Source organism: Scleropages formosus, chromosome 2 (assembly GCF_900964775.1).
Source record: "Scleropages formosus chromosome 2, fSclFor1.1, whole genome shotgun sequence".
NCBI classification, from domain to species: domain Eukaryota; kingdom Metazoa; phylum Chordata; class Actinopteri; order Osteoglossiformes; family Osteoglossidae; genus Scleropages; species Scleropages formosus.
The window spans coordinates 35,616,546-35,631,850 of NC_041807.1; the positions used below are offsets into that span (position 1 = coordinate 35,616,546).

At 44.3% G+C, this 15,305-nt stretch overlaps 1 protein-coding gene across 10 annotated transcripts in view; it reads right to left on the reverse strand.

Moving 5' to 3' along the window:
* Positions 1-14,435, reverse strand: part of ubr4 (ubiquitin protein ligase E3 component n-recognin 4) — a 47,464-nt gene extending 33,029 nt beyond the window's left edge. For 5 of the 10 annotated variants that reach the window (XM_029249847.1, XM_029249845.1, XM_029249844.1 and 2 more), the window contains exons 1-26: positions 14,276-14,435; positions 11,797-11,894; positions 10,699-10,802; positions 10,344-10,473; positions 7,816-7,955; positions 7,608-7,710; positions 7,361-7,502; positions 7,053-7,177; positions 6,539-6,663; positions 6,396-6,455; positions 6,118-6,308; positions 4,827-4,926; positions 4,583-4,720; positions 4,144-4,261; positions 3,744-3,833; positions 3,594-3,635; positions 3,170-3,357; positions 2,735-2,891; positions 2,475-2,560; positions 2,182-2,351; positions 1,787-2,063; positions 1,289-1,421; positions 1,088-1,167; positions 878-1,006; positions 474-656; positions 120-242 (exon numbers count right to left, since the gene is read on the reverse strand). In XM_029249847.1, the coding sequence (XP_029105680.1) occupies positions 120-242; positions 474-656; positions 878-1,006; positions 1,088-1,167; positions 1,289-1,421; positions 1,787-2,063; positions 2,182-2,351; positions 2,475-2,560; positions 2,735-2,891; positions 3,170-3,357; positions 3,594-3,635; positions 3,744-3,833; positions 4,144-4,261; positions 4,583-4,720; positions 4,827-4,926; positions 6,118-6,308; positions 6,396-6,455; positions 6,539-6,663; positions 7,053-7,177; positions 7,361-7,502; positions 7,608-7,710; positions 7,816-7,955; positions 10,344-10,473; positions 10,699-10,802; positions 11,797-11,894; positions 14,276-14,400 (3,357 nt within the window). In that variant the 5' untranslated portion in view covers positions 14,401-14,435. The remainder of the gene's footprint in view (positions 1-119; positions 243-473; positions 657-877; positions 1,007-1,087; positions 1,168-1,288; positions 1,422-1,786; positions 2,064-2,181; positions 2,352-2,474; positions 2,561-2,734; positions 2,892-3,169; positions 3,358-3,593; positions 3,636-3,743; positions 3,834-4,143; positions 4,262-4,582; positions 4,721-4,826; positions 4,927-6,117; positions 6,309-6,395; positions 6,456-6,538; positions 6,664-7,052; positions 7,178-7,360; positions 7,503-7,607; positions 7,711-7,815; positions 7,956-10,343; positions 10,474-10,698; positions 10,803-11,796; positions 11,895-14,275) is intronic. The other 5 variants (XM_029249851.1, XM_029249850.1, XM_029249843.1 and 2 more) reach the window with 4 other exon arrangements.
* Between the last annotated feature and the right edge of the window lie 870 nt (positions 14,436-15,305).

Here is a 15,305-nt window from a genome sequence, read left to right on the forward strand (position 1 = left end):
AGAGAGGCATTAACTAGATACAATTTATGTAAGTGAAACAAGAGTTTTGTGTGGAACTGGAACTCAAGAACTTATGTCTCACAACCAAGTTTCCCAAAGCAGCACTGAAGGGGACTAGCCTGTCTGGCGATGTATTCTTCAGCCAACTCAACATCATACTTCACAGCACTGCACTTGGCAGCAACCACTTCAATCAGAGAGGTGGCATGGTCAGGCTTCATGCCCTGCTTTACCAGATGCTCCTGCAGTGAAGAGGAATGTCTTGTTTACCCTGTTAGGACCCAGGCCAATGTACAGCAACAGCACTGCAGGATATACATTTTCTTAAACATTGTCATTACAATAGGCTTGAGATTTACACATTTTGTCAAACACCTGTGAAACAAGTTCAAAGGTCAACTGTCCAGCGTGTCCCAACAAATGGAAACAAAGAGTGCAGTCAATATGAAGCCCCACCAAATTGCTTTGTTCACCTTGATCCAGTTGACGTAGGTGCTGACTCGCAGACGGGATGACCAGCGCAACGTGTGCAGGATGTCGCAGTCACCAGCCTCACTGCTGCTTCCCTTTAGCTGCTCAATGTAGGCCTTGGAGGGAGGCAGGACACCCAGGATGCGCCACAGCACCAAGAAGTAGTACTGCAGGGAACAGGCCTCCTACAGGCAGAAACACATCATTATTACAAAAGACCTCCCTGGTGGTAGATCCTGAATATAGAAACAGTGATACAGAATCCCTCCTTTACACAAAAAGATTAATCTGCCAAGCTGTGCTTTTTATACTGATAGTACTGAATAAACAGAAGAATGGCAGTCAAAAGCAGTTTGTTCCTTAATAAGGAGTGACATGATTAGAATCACATTCAGTTTAATCTCACCACAGGTGTGATGGGCTTGTTCTCCTGCCTCCTGGCTGTGTCAAACTGGGAGCCTGCAGTGAGCAGGGAGATCAGGCAGGAATACAGGTCGTCATATTTCACAGCACCGTTGAACAGAACCTGGAAGACCTGCAAGGACATATAGGGGTTACAGGTCTCTGTACCACTCTTTTTGCTCTGCTGACCACTGAAAACACAGCGCAAACACACCTTGCAGTCCAATCGACTCCGGTCATCTTCTGATGCCTCAGGTGACAGGACACAGTAAAATTTAGGCTGAAGTGTTGAACCTATAAGTGCGAGGCGAGAAGGGCGTAGACATGTGCATGCACACAAACAATCAGCATGATCACATAAAGCTTTTTCAGGAGAACACAATCGGAAAGAAGTGTAAGTGTAACTTACTCCTACCTGGCGTGCAGTGCTTTGTCCAGTTCTCCTCCACCTCCTTGAATCCGTAATAGAGCGGAAGGCCATTGCGTCTGCCACCCTCTTCATTGGGACTGCTCCCGGATGCAGGGGGAGTCAGCAGATTGTACTGGACCTGCACAGAGGACAAACACCCAACTAAAACAGTGCAAATCAGACCCACAGCTCAAGACTACTACATAAACTCAAAGAAGTGAAAACACTACCACTCAGTGCAATGCATTTCTGGCTTTAAACTGGTAATGGTTCATGAACAGCAATACTCATGTCCTAATTAATATATTCATTGCAATTATAATTAGGTGACACTTTTATTCAAAGTGTCTTACGATATTAGACCATTATAAACCTGGGTATTTTACTGGGTAAGGCCCCAGAGGTACTCTGCAGCAGTAGCGAGGCTTGAACCTGCAACTTCTTGTTACAAGTTCACATAATTAACCGCTATGGTACCTGCTGCGAGGGGGAAGTGTCTCAGACCTGCTCAAAAAGGTACATCGGTGCCTTGGAGTACTGGTGCAGCAAGTAGTGGAAGATGAGCAGGATTCTGGCCAGGCCTAGCGGTACGGCCTGCAGCTGGGACTCAACGTGTGCTGCCGCCTCCACAATGGCTTGGATGCAGAGCATGAGCACGGCACGCCGCCCCTTCTCTGTCAGGTTGTGGAAGACGAGCAGCAGAAGCTGGAGGTGCTCCACATTGAGATCCTCGTCGGCAGGTGGTCCCTGCAGTGTGTGCTGTTTCAGTGTGCCCACAAACCTGACGAGTGGTCAAGGGCACAATCCATTAACCATGCTTTTACTGTACTTAGCAAACTTGCATCAGCCCAAGCACTGCTCAACTCTGAAAAGATCAGAGAGGGTAGTTCCTTACACACCTCTCCCAGACCTTCATGCACTCTGGCACATCAGGGTCACTCTGCTGGCTGGCCTTGTGCTGCCAGATGAGCAGCAGCCTGGAAAGCACTGACAGGGACTGGGGGTGGATGTACAGTGGCCAGGGCCCCTCAGAGAAAGGGGCCACACCCAACTGCTGCAGCAGGGTATTCTGGGAAGAGCAGAAGATGCTGGAATCACTAAATCCTTTGGAAAAAAAAATTTTTCACCCACTTCACCACACACACACACACACACACACACACACACACACACACACACAGCGTAAACTCACCTGCAGAGTTGGTGATGGGAGGTCTGATGTCACCAGTGAGTGGTTAAAGTGATAGAGGGCTGATGCAAATTCTTCATCTGATGATCCTATATGTAAAGATAATAAAAGTACTGCTAAGAACACATGTAACAAAGCCATAAATTAAAACCAATACAGGGACTAAATCAACAGGTTACTGTGATATAACTTGAGATTGGGGGCAGGAGGGGTCAAGATTTCGACAACAACAACCGCACATATGGTTTCAGAATCCTCATCACCTTTGATATCCTTATCCACATCTTTGATGATACTGGCCAGTGTGGCCATGTGCTGCTCGTTCAAGGACACACTCAGGTAGTTGCGGATGAAGTTGTTCCTGGACTTAAGCATGGAGGTAGTGATGAAGTTCAGAATGCTGGAGGCCAGACTCAAAAACTGAAATACAGCATCAAAACAGGGCGTTAGTTGGGGGGTAGCCACAAAATGTAGTAACCAGTGGATGTCACAATATAAGTGATGATTCTTATAAGTTCTACCTTTACTGATAAGTGATTGCCAGCAAAAAAGATGGTATCAAACTGGGGCAGGGGGGACTGCTTTCATAATAATGTGTCATTTTTGTTTACCATGTTGTACACTGCTTTGGAGAAGAGCATCTGCTAAATGAAAATATACATGTTTGGGAGCTGGCTCTGTGAAGTGGGGTTTCTCACCAGCTCAGGGTCCTTGCGGCTGGCCAGAATGTTGCCGTTCTCCCCTGTGTTCTGCTTGCTCGGGCTCTTCAGACGGGGCGATGTCTCCAGGGGTGGTGGAGGTGGTGGGGGTGGTGGGGCTACCTTCTCCTTACTGGGAGAGATGGTCTCTTCGAACCAGAGGCCGAGGATTGGCTCGCTGTCGTCATCTGCAACACACAGAAAGGGATGCTTGAGAAAAGAATTTACTTGTCATGGAAAAAACTAAAAAAACCAAACAAATGAAGCAGCTCTTAAACCCTTGTACAGCTTCTACAAGCTGGTTCAATGCCATTTGAGTCCTTAATTGAAAGATTTATATTAAAAAGAAAAAAAGAAAAAAAATCACTGCGACAAAACTGTAGACGACTACGTGTCTCAGCCTACAGAAAAAAGGGACGCTGACCTGATACGCAAGCTGCTTTTGTCCTCCCCTGTCTTCTCTCTGCTGAGACAGTAGAGACTGTCACTGGCCTGTTCAACAACAGTCCGTTGGGGGAGCAGAGCCGTGTGCGTTTTCCACGCCGGACTCCTCCCCGTCTCCAGACAAACTGACCTGCTGCTCTGCTCTTGAGCTGCCTGAATCTGTTTCCACATCTTCCAGCACAAAAGATCTGCCTCAACATAGCCTTCACTCGCCTTATCCCTGACACCACAGAAACAGATCTACGCTTAACACTCCCTGGCCTTCCCTCCAACACTAACAGAAGTATTTTAATCTGGTCAGGAAAAAAAACTGAACATCTATCACTGCAGAACTGCGTGAAGTTATCAGGTAATGTTTTACGAAGGTTATTCATGCAGTTCGAAGGAATTTCACAGCACCAAACTCTTTCCAAAATCCCCCCCTCCCGAACTACTAATTTCTATATCTGCACGTTTTCTGGAGCACGTCATTTTAATTTCTCCCTGGGGTTTTTCAGAAGACAGAAATAGGATGGTTTCCCAGTGGGTACCCTGGCTGCTGTCCTCCTCTGTACTGCTGAAGTCATCCTCGTAGTAGGTGTTGGAATCAGTGGAGGCGCTGGCATCGCTGCTGACAGAGCCCTTCCGTTGGCGCTGGAGCACACATGCCTGGAGAGGATGTCACAGCAGAGGGAAGGTCTATGACAGTGCTATGCATGAACTATATGCACTGTTTTTCTGTCCATCTGCTTAGCACATTTCAAAACAGTGGGGTCTACACAGTTTACATATTTCCCATTTATACAGCTCGTTATATCACTAGAGCACATCAGGCTAAAGGTCTTTAAAAGCACAACAGGACCCATCCTCGGACCTTGAACCTTCAAGTTTAAATATCCAGGTCTCACCACAGTAACAACATTTCATTTCTAAAAGAAAGCAAAGAAATTTAGCTCACCATCTGAATGTATAGAAAAGCAGTCAAGGTACCTTCTTGTAAGAAGTGGAGAGCAGTGTGAAGAGCAGGTTGGTCAGTGGCACCGAATCAATAAGCCTCTGCACCCTCTGAATGGAGGTGCTCTGGGCCATGATGCTCAGTTCTGCTGGGGGGCCATCACTGGCCCAGGCCTGCGAAGTAGGGGAATGCACAAAGTTAAAAAAAAAAAAAAAAAGTTACATCCTAGGAGGTGATATGTGGCCGACAGCCCAGGGGCACTTGGCAAACTCAACTCACCCTGTGCAAAGCTTCCACCTGTAGGTCTTGGAAGAGTGAGGACAGCAGCTTTATGGAGTGGTTCGCCAGAATCACGGACAGAACGCCAAAGCCCTGGTGCCTGTGATGCAAGCAGCTCCGGAGGTTTTAACAGCAGCAATTATACCACTTCTCTCAAGTGAAATTTACTCTAAGAACAGGGACCTTAACATGCCACATCAATTTCCCAAGATAATCCTAAAGTATTAATAAGCTGAATTACTAACAGTGTACAAAGCTGATTGATAATGTAATGCAACTTTTTTCTATGAAATTGCTACTGTGAGTTATCATCCCAAGTAACTACTATCTATACTGATTCCTGTATTCTAAAATTGGATTCACAACATTAGCAGACAGGTGTGGGCAACGAAAAGGAGGGAGAGACCAATTGTGAAACATGGTAAATGCAGAGATTAAACATGAAACATTAAATGCAGAGATGTGTCACAAACTTTGACTATGTAACCAATGTAAAGGCAATGGTTGGACTCAGTTGTTAGGTAAATGACTCCAGACTCGATGACATTGGGCACTTCAGCAGTAGCATCACCGAGAGCATTACTTTTCTTTTAGTATTACCCTTGGCAGCGCACGGCCAGTAGACAAGATGCTTTTTTTGTCTTATTTTACCTTGACCAAAAGAATGCCATTCAGCCAATACCTTCAATCAAAGTGTTTTTCGTTCACTCTGATAGGACTTTCTTCTCTCTGAAATACCATTACACCCTTAAAACTACATTTGAACAACACAATCCTGCTGTCATTTTCCATACTATCCTTTGAAATTGTTTTTATTCAGGTCACAGATTCCCTTCTATTTAAATTTTTAAACAAACCCTTCTTTACAATTACAAAAACATTTCTAAAGCAAAGTTTCCTGTTAACACAAAGGGTTCTTTTCTTCTGGAAAACCGAATATTAGCAACAAAAACAGATTTATCTGGTATCATCTCAACCGTTCGCCTTAATTCTGCAGACAGTATTCTGGATTCTGTGGGCACTCAGAAGAACCCCTTCCTCCCAGCAGATGTTGCTATTCTCTGTAACTCCTGAGTGCCATCGCCATAGCAACAGAGTTGTGATCTGAATTTATATCTGCACTTTGCTCTTGTAAGGTTTTTGCTTAAGATATGTCTTGTCTGACCCAAAGTCCTAAGACATATGACCAGGTCCATATTTATAGAGACATCTTGACCCTCCAAAGAGAACTTCTTGACGTCTGAACAGTTTAAAAAAAAAAAAAAAAAAAAAAAAAAGAAACTGGGCTTACCCTTTCCCAGGTCCCAGTTTGGGGGACCCTGCCCCATCCTTGGTGCGGGCGGCAATGTCTCGCACTCGCAGAGCAGCCAGGGGGTCCTTCTCTTTGCCCTTATCGGCCAGTGCTGTGGGGCTCAGGTTGAGGATCAAATAGAGACTGTTGAGCAGGCACCAGGCCCCCAGCAGCTGAAAATTCTGGTAGTGCTGTAAAAACACAGGTGCTCATATAGACCCTTGAAGTCATAAAGAGGTCCTAGAAATATGCATTGATAAGTGGCAGGTGACACATACCTCCCCACCAGCTCTGCGAGAATTACTGATGGCCTGTCCAATCATATCATAGATTTCCAGCTATAGCCAGAAAGACACACCAGTGAGAGACACTCCAATATACACCGAAACAAACGGGCTGAAAACAGAAGCAGGTCACTCACGCATTTCTGGACAATAGTAGCAGCATCGTTTTCATAATCCTCCTCCTTGGAGCCTGTGGAGCCACTGCGGAGCTGCAAACCACTGCCCACATGCAGGATGGCCATACAAGTAGCTACACTCACGCCTGGAAGAGGGAGAAGATGTCAGCCCCATGTGCTCCTTACTGCAGCTTTTTCTCCCCCGAGTCCACTGGGGCACCACCATGATGTCCGTAATCCCAGTTTTGGCTCACAATTACATTTTTTTTTTTTTATCTCATCTCAATAGAAAGTCCACCTCATCTGTTTCAAGGGTCACTCAGGCAATAACTGGTTGTTCAAAAAATGCAGGAATGTGGAATGAAATCATGAGTTCATAGGTGAACACAAGAGATGCAGAAACCTATCATTAGACCCACTGGGCCCACTAGTGTTCAGTATTGAACTTCAAGTGCTTTATTACTGTAAACATCTGGTCAGCAGGATGCCTCAGTCAAATTCAAAACCTGGAAGAATTGTGGAAGCAAGGACTTACCGGCATAAAGGCAGCTCAGGGCCAGCACTGTCACATCCTGCAGCCTCGTGGGTGTCAGGGGTTCCAGAACAGGGAGAGAGAGGGTGTCCAAGGCCATTGTCACATCAATCACCAGGGAATGAAATCTGTAGAAATACAGAAACCCTCATAACTCAAACCGTTCTCTCAGTCACACTAAACCCATTTCTTCAAATGGGATTCAAACTGACAGTCTTTTGCTTTCCTTACAGGCCCACAAAAAATGCACTTTGGCCCTTCTGAGACAACCTGAAATCAAGAATCAAGACGATAGCTGCTTCCTAACTGACCCATTGCGAACAGCGGTGGCGTCAGCCACAGTTGCCGGCATGATAAAGAAGGAGTTTGCCGAAACGGCATCCTGGAAGCGGTTGATGTAGCGCAGGAAGTAGGGCAAGTTCAGGCACACACGCAGCAGCTTCTCGGAGCCCCCTGTACACAGAACAGCGTGTCACACAAACCTGTACATGCACCTGTGGGGTCATGTGAAAGCCAGAGTCACAGAAAGTAAAAATGTGAAGTCATCCATAGGCTCACCCAGCTCTTGTAAACTGGACACGTTCTGAGACACAAAGGCATTCCTCATTTTGGCTTGAGTGGCTTGGTCAGCTCTGGTCTGGTCATCATTCTCACTCTCAGCCTAAAGGAAACAAAACGAGAAATGAAGAAGGCTCATGCACAATTACAGGTTTCCAGCTAACAGCAATTGCAATAATGATGATAATAGTGGCATCAGTGAACTGACCTGAGAGTGAACTGAAGGTGATGTCAGGCATGTGATGTCAGGGTTGAACACTGAAGTCAGCTGATTGAAGAAATTCATCTGCACTTCTTTCTGTCGGACCTCAGGGTTCACTGGCGATGGCAGCTCCTTCTGGTCCTCTACTGCAAGGACAAACACACACACAACCACCATCAATGCTATCTGGGAAGCCAGGGAATGATGAAAGCTTGCTTTGTCCCAAACCGACATGAAGGAAGAAAAGTAAATGGATTCTGATGAGACAGGACAATGCCTAAAGAGGTTCTTCTCGGGCCTGGTCCAGGCAACCTGCAGCGCAAGTTGCTAATCAATCATCGGCACCCAATTAGCTCTTCCCTAATTAAGTGCCAACAATTGATCGGGTCGCTGAATTCATAACCTGACATTGGTTCTGTTTTTAGACCCAAATTAGACTGAGTAAAAAGAAACAAAAGCTGAACTGATTTTTAGTTTAACTGAACCTCAAATTGAAAGCTATATAGCACTACAGACAAATAACAATAAGATCAAAATCAAGATTAAGTAATTGCAGCTAGGCTTCAAATAATATCTAGTGAATACGGTAAACTCATTTGAACTTTGAGGGTTACAAATTTAAAGGTTTTTTCCCATATTTATCTCAGAATACAGCAGACTACCACTTTTGTAGAAATGCAATTTGAAGGGGTCACATCTGGTTTACAAACTGGGGACATCTAGATTAATACTCCACAACAGCCTGAGGATAAAGCTTGAGCAACAGCTTTAGACAACTACATGCAAACAGGCCCCCAATGCAAATGGAACACAGAGCTATGAGCCCAATGTTCTTTTCACAACAGGAAAAGTCAAGGACATATACATACATACACACACACACACATATATATATATATAAAAAGCAATTCATAAAAATGTACACATTCTCTGAAGTCAAGGAGAAAAAGGAATACTAATTTCAAGTGGACACAGTGTCTTCTTATTCTGCAACTCTAGCATCATTGGGAAAAAGACCATTAACAGATGTCCTCACATGTGTTCAATTAGGGAAGTTCTCAATAGATACAAAAGAAGATCTCATGTGGAAAAGAGCCATCCTGTGTTGCTCTAACAAGCTAGCTGTTTGAAATTTAGTGTGGGGTGGTTTAAGGGGACACTGGAAGTCTTCCAAACCTGTGATGAAACACTGCTGCGTCAGCCAACTTTTAGAGTGCAAACTGTGTTGCTGGAGGAGACTTAAGGACATTATTGATGGCCAGAAAAACAAATGTATAGGTCTTTTATCAAATCAAGCCAGAACAAATAATTAAATAAGCACAAATTATAAGTGAGCTTGTCAGAGACATCAGGCAAAGATTGGATCTTCCTAAAATGACCACTGCTTGAAAAAGTTGAAGGAAAAAGACAAAGACCAGCAACCAGATGTACTGACTTGGACACATCCATTTCAACACAAAGGACACAAGAGGAGGGCAGAAGTTTCTGAATATACTGTATGAAGTCAACAAAGAATCAACAGCACTATAAGAAAATGAGCCGAAGGAAGCACTACCATACGGATCCAACAAACTGGAAGACTTGCCCACTGACCACCTTGACAATGACATCTGCACAACTTTCTCCTGGGCTTCCCTCAAACCCACTGCACAGAGCAGCCAAAACCCAGTCTGGGACCACCTGTCATTCTCCCGACACCCAAACCGGGACAGAACACCTAATTAGCCTCAACAATTAAATGCCCCACTACCTCACACCATGTCTCAGTGGAAACTGTTCAAGGCTTATTATTTTGTAAGCGGATTTAGCTCAACCTCATATCAGGCTGATGCTATTTCTCCTGCAATCATTAAAAAACTCCAACAAGAGCATAAAACAGACCAAAGTTTGGAACCATGAAACTAATAAGGACATCATTCCCTAGAATACATTTCACCTAAAAATAAAATGTTGTGTGTATCAAATCTGAAGTCTTTACGGGTAAAAGAATAATAGTTACAACTTAAAATTATGTCCTTCAAATAACCAAAGAGATTACATCAACCTAAAAATTCTCATCTGCAACCCTGATACGAACTTCAAGAGGACTGAAGGATAAATTCAAAGTGAACCCTTAAACACAGACTCCTACTCGCATACCCATACTGTGACTTCCTTTTCCTTTAGGTTTAAAACATACCTATTTAGGCCCAGGCTGGATAAAAGATGCCGTGATCCCGCTTGGGACCAGCAGTTTCAGACTCTGTGTGTGTGTCGATAAAAGACCTTCCAAAACAAGGTCGAACCTAAACCTGCTTTCATCAGCAAGACTCACTTTTTGCCTGTAACAGACCTATCCCTGCCAGGGAGTCGCTCCCAAGGCCTGGCAGGCCAATAGCCTGACGCACTGCCCTCCACCACAGGGCCAGATCCACAGGCCCTCAGCATTCTACCGTATAGGGTGGATGCCTGGCGCACGCTCAGATACCTCCTACGTGGTGTGTTTTGGAACGCCTGCCACGAAGACGAGGTATGGCATCTGAAGGGAAACTTACCATCTGACAGTGTCTTGACAGTCAAGGGCAGTTTGGCAGACTTCATCATGGCTGTGAAAGTAATGATTTCTGTGCGGTCCAGGCGGCTGCAGCCCGTGCAAAGACCCTTTATTAAAAGGATCAGGTGCTTCTACAATGCAACCAAATGGGAACATTAATACAAAGCTGAGGCAAAACTGTCACATTTACACTATTAATGAAGGTAATTCTTCACTGTAAAGACTTGGAGACATTGCAAAAAAAAAAAAAAGTGCATACCATGTCCAGATCCGTAAAGACACACCAGAGTGCGTGCATGCTACACACATTGCAAGTTATCTCCTTGAACCGAGCGGAGATGGAACACTCTTCTCACCTGTGAAACTGCACATGCCTCATCCGGGTTCTCCAGTCGCATCAACGAGAACTCGATCAACACTTTACAGGCCGCTGCCACTGACAGCAACTGGTTTCTGGGAACTGAGAGCAGAATGATAGGGGTCATAGATAGATACTGCATATAAGACAACAGTTGAATGCTTGAAAGTTTAGCACCACACTGTGCCCTCAAAGTCTCCAGGCATCTGCATTTCACAGGTATTTCACAGACAGCCTGTCATGTACCAGTGCCTAAATTACCAAACTCACAGTAACCCATCAACAATTTAGGTCGTCATTTTACATATCCAAGTAGCTGAATTCAAACTGTTAGCCTTTTTCATCACATGAAGACAGGCAACTTTGAGTTTTCTGGCTTTTAAGAAATTTTAATGTTTTTTAAAAAAAAAACAAAAAAAAAAAAGGTGGGGGGGGGGGGGGGGGGGGGGCTGCCTCTGTTCCAAAGAAATAACAGGATCATAGTTCTGTTTCCTGCCAAGTTTCAGTGAGAATTTGTTTTTCCCAAATACTAACACTGTAGGTTAAGAACTCTATTTCATTTTCATCCAATAACTATATCAACACAAAGTACTTTCACCTACAGCATGTCCATGTGCAAATATGCTTGTGGACTTCAAATATCAGATTATGTACTTACCTGAACTCAAGATCTGAAATTTATTCTTACTCATATCACTAACTACAGAGAAAACAATTTATGTAAAATTTTTGACATACATTTAATCAACAGCACATTTTCTATCCCTGTACAAGAATTTGCATAAAATGAAGATCTTACATTGGGGAAAACCCAGTACAACAGCATATCAACAGTAATGGCAGAGAAATAACAAACTAGAATTATATCATATATATATATATATATATTTATACACACACACACTGTATATATTCTAGCAGATATGCAATGGTATTAGAAACTATACATATTTACGTATCTCCCAGCCAAATACCACTTTTTTGTACAAACAACAGCCAAGATGAAGTACATAAACATCTTTTTAAACCCTGGTTCTCTCATCATTCAATTGACCACTTAAAGCAGTGGGAGAAAGCAGAGGAACGGGGTACGTACTTTGTCCACATACTGTGGTGATGTAATGTGCAGACAGGGCCACGAAAGATGAGTAGAAGGGCTCATACTGCTTGTCATGGTGCAGAATCTCTGATTCACTGATGGGGAAGAATAGAGAAAGGTCACTCTGGGGACTCAAACAATGGCGTCACCATCACTGCGTCATGCCTAAAGCAGCAATGTACTCTGCACTGACCGCAGGCAGGAATTATTTCAACTCATATCTTTGTCCTATGTAACCAACAACGTCATACAGGAAACATGCACTCATTTTTCTATTTGTATGACAGGGTATTCTTACTGTATCAAATCATAGTAAATACCGTGGTTAAAACTAATTCATCATGAAGCAGTAATGCTATAGGAAACCAGTAAAAATGTAGTAATACTGTAGTGATACTGTTCTAATACACTTAACAGTAGGACAGAATTTATACACTAGTATGACTAATAGACCCATATATACACATTTATTCATTTAGCAGACGCTTTTGTCCAAAGCGACGTACATCTCAGCAAAAGTACAATTTATGCATTACATTAAGAGGAAGAGACATAGCTGCAGACATGAAAGTCTCAAGCAAACCTAGTTTGTTCCCTACCACTTGCTGCGCCGAGGTTCATCGTTCGAGTAGGTCCATAAAACACAGGATAGACAAAACCTGATACCCACCCACCAGTATTTGCTTCTTTTAAATATTATAAGATACACAAAGAAGCAAGTACAATGCCAGAGTAGTGGCTGAATAAAGATTGTATCTGGGGATGCTTATGGAGTCATGATGCGTGAACAGCTACATCGTAAATGAGCTGGAGAGCTCTTGGGCGAAGTGGATCTGGAAAAGGGTGAATTTCCAGACCCTTCTTGAAAATAGAGTTTCCGCAGTTTTGAGTGACAGGGGAAGGTCATTCCACCACAACGGACTCAAAACCGAGAACCTCAGAGCTTTACCTTTCATATATTATATATAACAATGCAGCAGTAAAACCCCAGCATCAATATGATAATCACTGCAACACTATAACACTACAATAATTAAAAAAAACAACAAAAAAAATAGTATTGATAATAGTATTGGTGATAGTAATAACAGCTTGCAACAGACTAGTAATAATGACAATAAGTGGTAATACTGTAGTAATAACAAGGGGTAACAAAGCTGGTAATGGGTGGTAAGAGTTGAATTGACAAGTAGTAATTCAGTAGTATTAACAGTAATGCAGTAAAAAAAAAAAAAAAAGAGTGGAACCAGAGTAGAAACAAGGAGTTACACAGTAATTAAATGTATTTATTGAATGTATTTTTGGATTGCGGCTGCAACGCAGCATTAAGACACTGAAGGTGAGGGGGGGGGGAACGGTCAGCGACAGCTTGGCATCAGGACCAAGGCGAGAACCACACTCTTACTGTCACACACACGGAAATGGGTTTACTGGCTGACGAAACACAGTAAAGACGAAGGGAATTGGAAAGGAAAGTGAAAGGTGTGTGTGTGTGTGTGCTTGTGTGAAAAAGTGAGAGAGAGACAGAGAGAGGGATGCAGGGGTGTGTCAACCTCAGACAAAATGGAAGTTCCACAGCACCCTCCCTCCTACACACACACTGTGTATAAGACGAAAATAAAACGTGCCAGAGGCAGAAACAACAGATACACAGTAATTAAATCTATTTTTTCTACTACTGCAGCAGTAACAGCATAAGACTCCCTGCACAAAGTTTTATTAAAAACTGTGCGAGTGAGAAACAAACGGCTCGCGCTCTGCAGGGAAATGATTCACGGCCACGGGCCTCGGAGATAGTAGTTTATCAAAAGGCGGATTCCGTGGGGAACCGGCAATAACCCACGATACTTTTTACCAGCACGAGGCAGGCGAGAGAGACTACAAGTACAAAGTGTGTGGGTCGGGGGGGGGGTTGTCGCAAGCGCGAACGTCCGAAGTATGCGGCGTGTGTAAGCGGAGCCGGAGAGCGAACGGAACGGGTGACACCTGAGAGAAGCCGCACTGACAGCCCTGCCTGTGTGTCCGTCCGCGCGCACTCCCCGCGCGCCCCTCGCGCACAAGACACTCGGCAAAACTGCGCGAACGCGCGCAAACTGACGGTTGACTCGCAGAGTTATTTCGCGGTTCGTTAACTTAAGTCTTAAGGGCGGGATGTGAACTCGGGCTCCCCGACCGCCGAGCTCAGCTGCGGAATGTCACACTGACACAGCAGTCCGCGGCGCGGCTGCGGCTCCACCCCAACTCCCTCTCTGCGGGGTCCGATATTCGTGTCAAAAAGGAACCAAACGCAGTCGTTAAGGCGCCTCGAGGGCCGGGGCGGCGGCGGCGCACGCTGCCTGTCACCTCCGCCTCGGCCCGATGATGAAGCAGATTCTCGTCTTAGCCGCGGCGGCTAACGAGCGAGAGAGCGCCGCCCTTCCCTCGGCGGACAGAGGCCTCGCTCCGCCGGCCACCAGCCCGGACGCGCGAGACCCACCTGTTCACGATGGAGCCCACGAGCTGAGGCAGCTCCTTCGTCTCGAAGGCCGTGTAGGACGCCGACAGGAGCGGGCGCACGGCCGCGGTCCACTCCGGTTCTCCGTCTCCCCCACTCGACGCCATCTTGAGATCCCGTATTAGACACTAACCCCCCCCCCGCCGCCACCTCTTCCCCAAGCAGGAAATGAGATCCGTTGCGAGTCGCCAGAACAACAGGAAGTGATGACATTGTCCGGTACTTGTTTTTTGTAGTCATGGATTTTGACATGACGTCACTGAAAAGTTGAGCCGAAGGTATACGGTGCAGGCATCTTCGATTCATTAATGTATTAACATTGTAGAATTTCGTATCTGCAGTGCAAAGTTTAAAACGTCAAGTCCTATTTCAATGTATCCTAATTCAACTTCTGTATTAGTTTATAAAAAATATAAAAGCACATCTTATGCCACATACTACAATAATATATAGAATTATAACTTTTTAATAGTTAACAGTAAGAATGTATTCTCACTATGTATTTTTTGTAATTATATTTCTTTTATAATAAATTACTTTTTGGGGCAGCAGGTGACATAATGGTTAAGAGCGGTCACCTTTAGACTCAGGTTGCAGGTTCAAATCCCACCACCTGTTGCAAACCTTAAGCAAGATATTTACCCTGGATTGTTCAAATAAAAATTACCCAGCTGTTTAAATAGCCAAATGATTGTAGGCACCTTAACAGTGGAATCTGATTTGGAGATGCTTAAATACATAAACATATACAGTAGTGTGTAGATAGAGAAATATGTACAGCAGTCAGGTACCTTTGACAGTTTAGAAATATATTATGTAATCCACCAGTGGATTAGTACTGCAAAAGTAATTACAATAAACTGCAAAGAGAACAAAATGCTACACCCTAGTCTGCAGTGAGTAAAAAAGCTTTATATACACTCTGTATGTACCTAACCATTTCCTCCTTAATTACTTCTTTTCACACAGCTTTATTGATATCTGCAAATAATGCATCACCTTTGCTGGATTT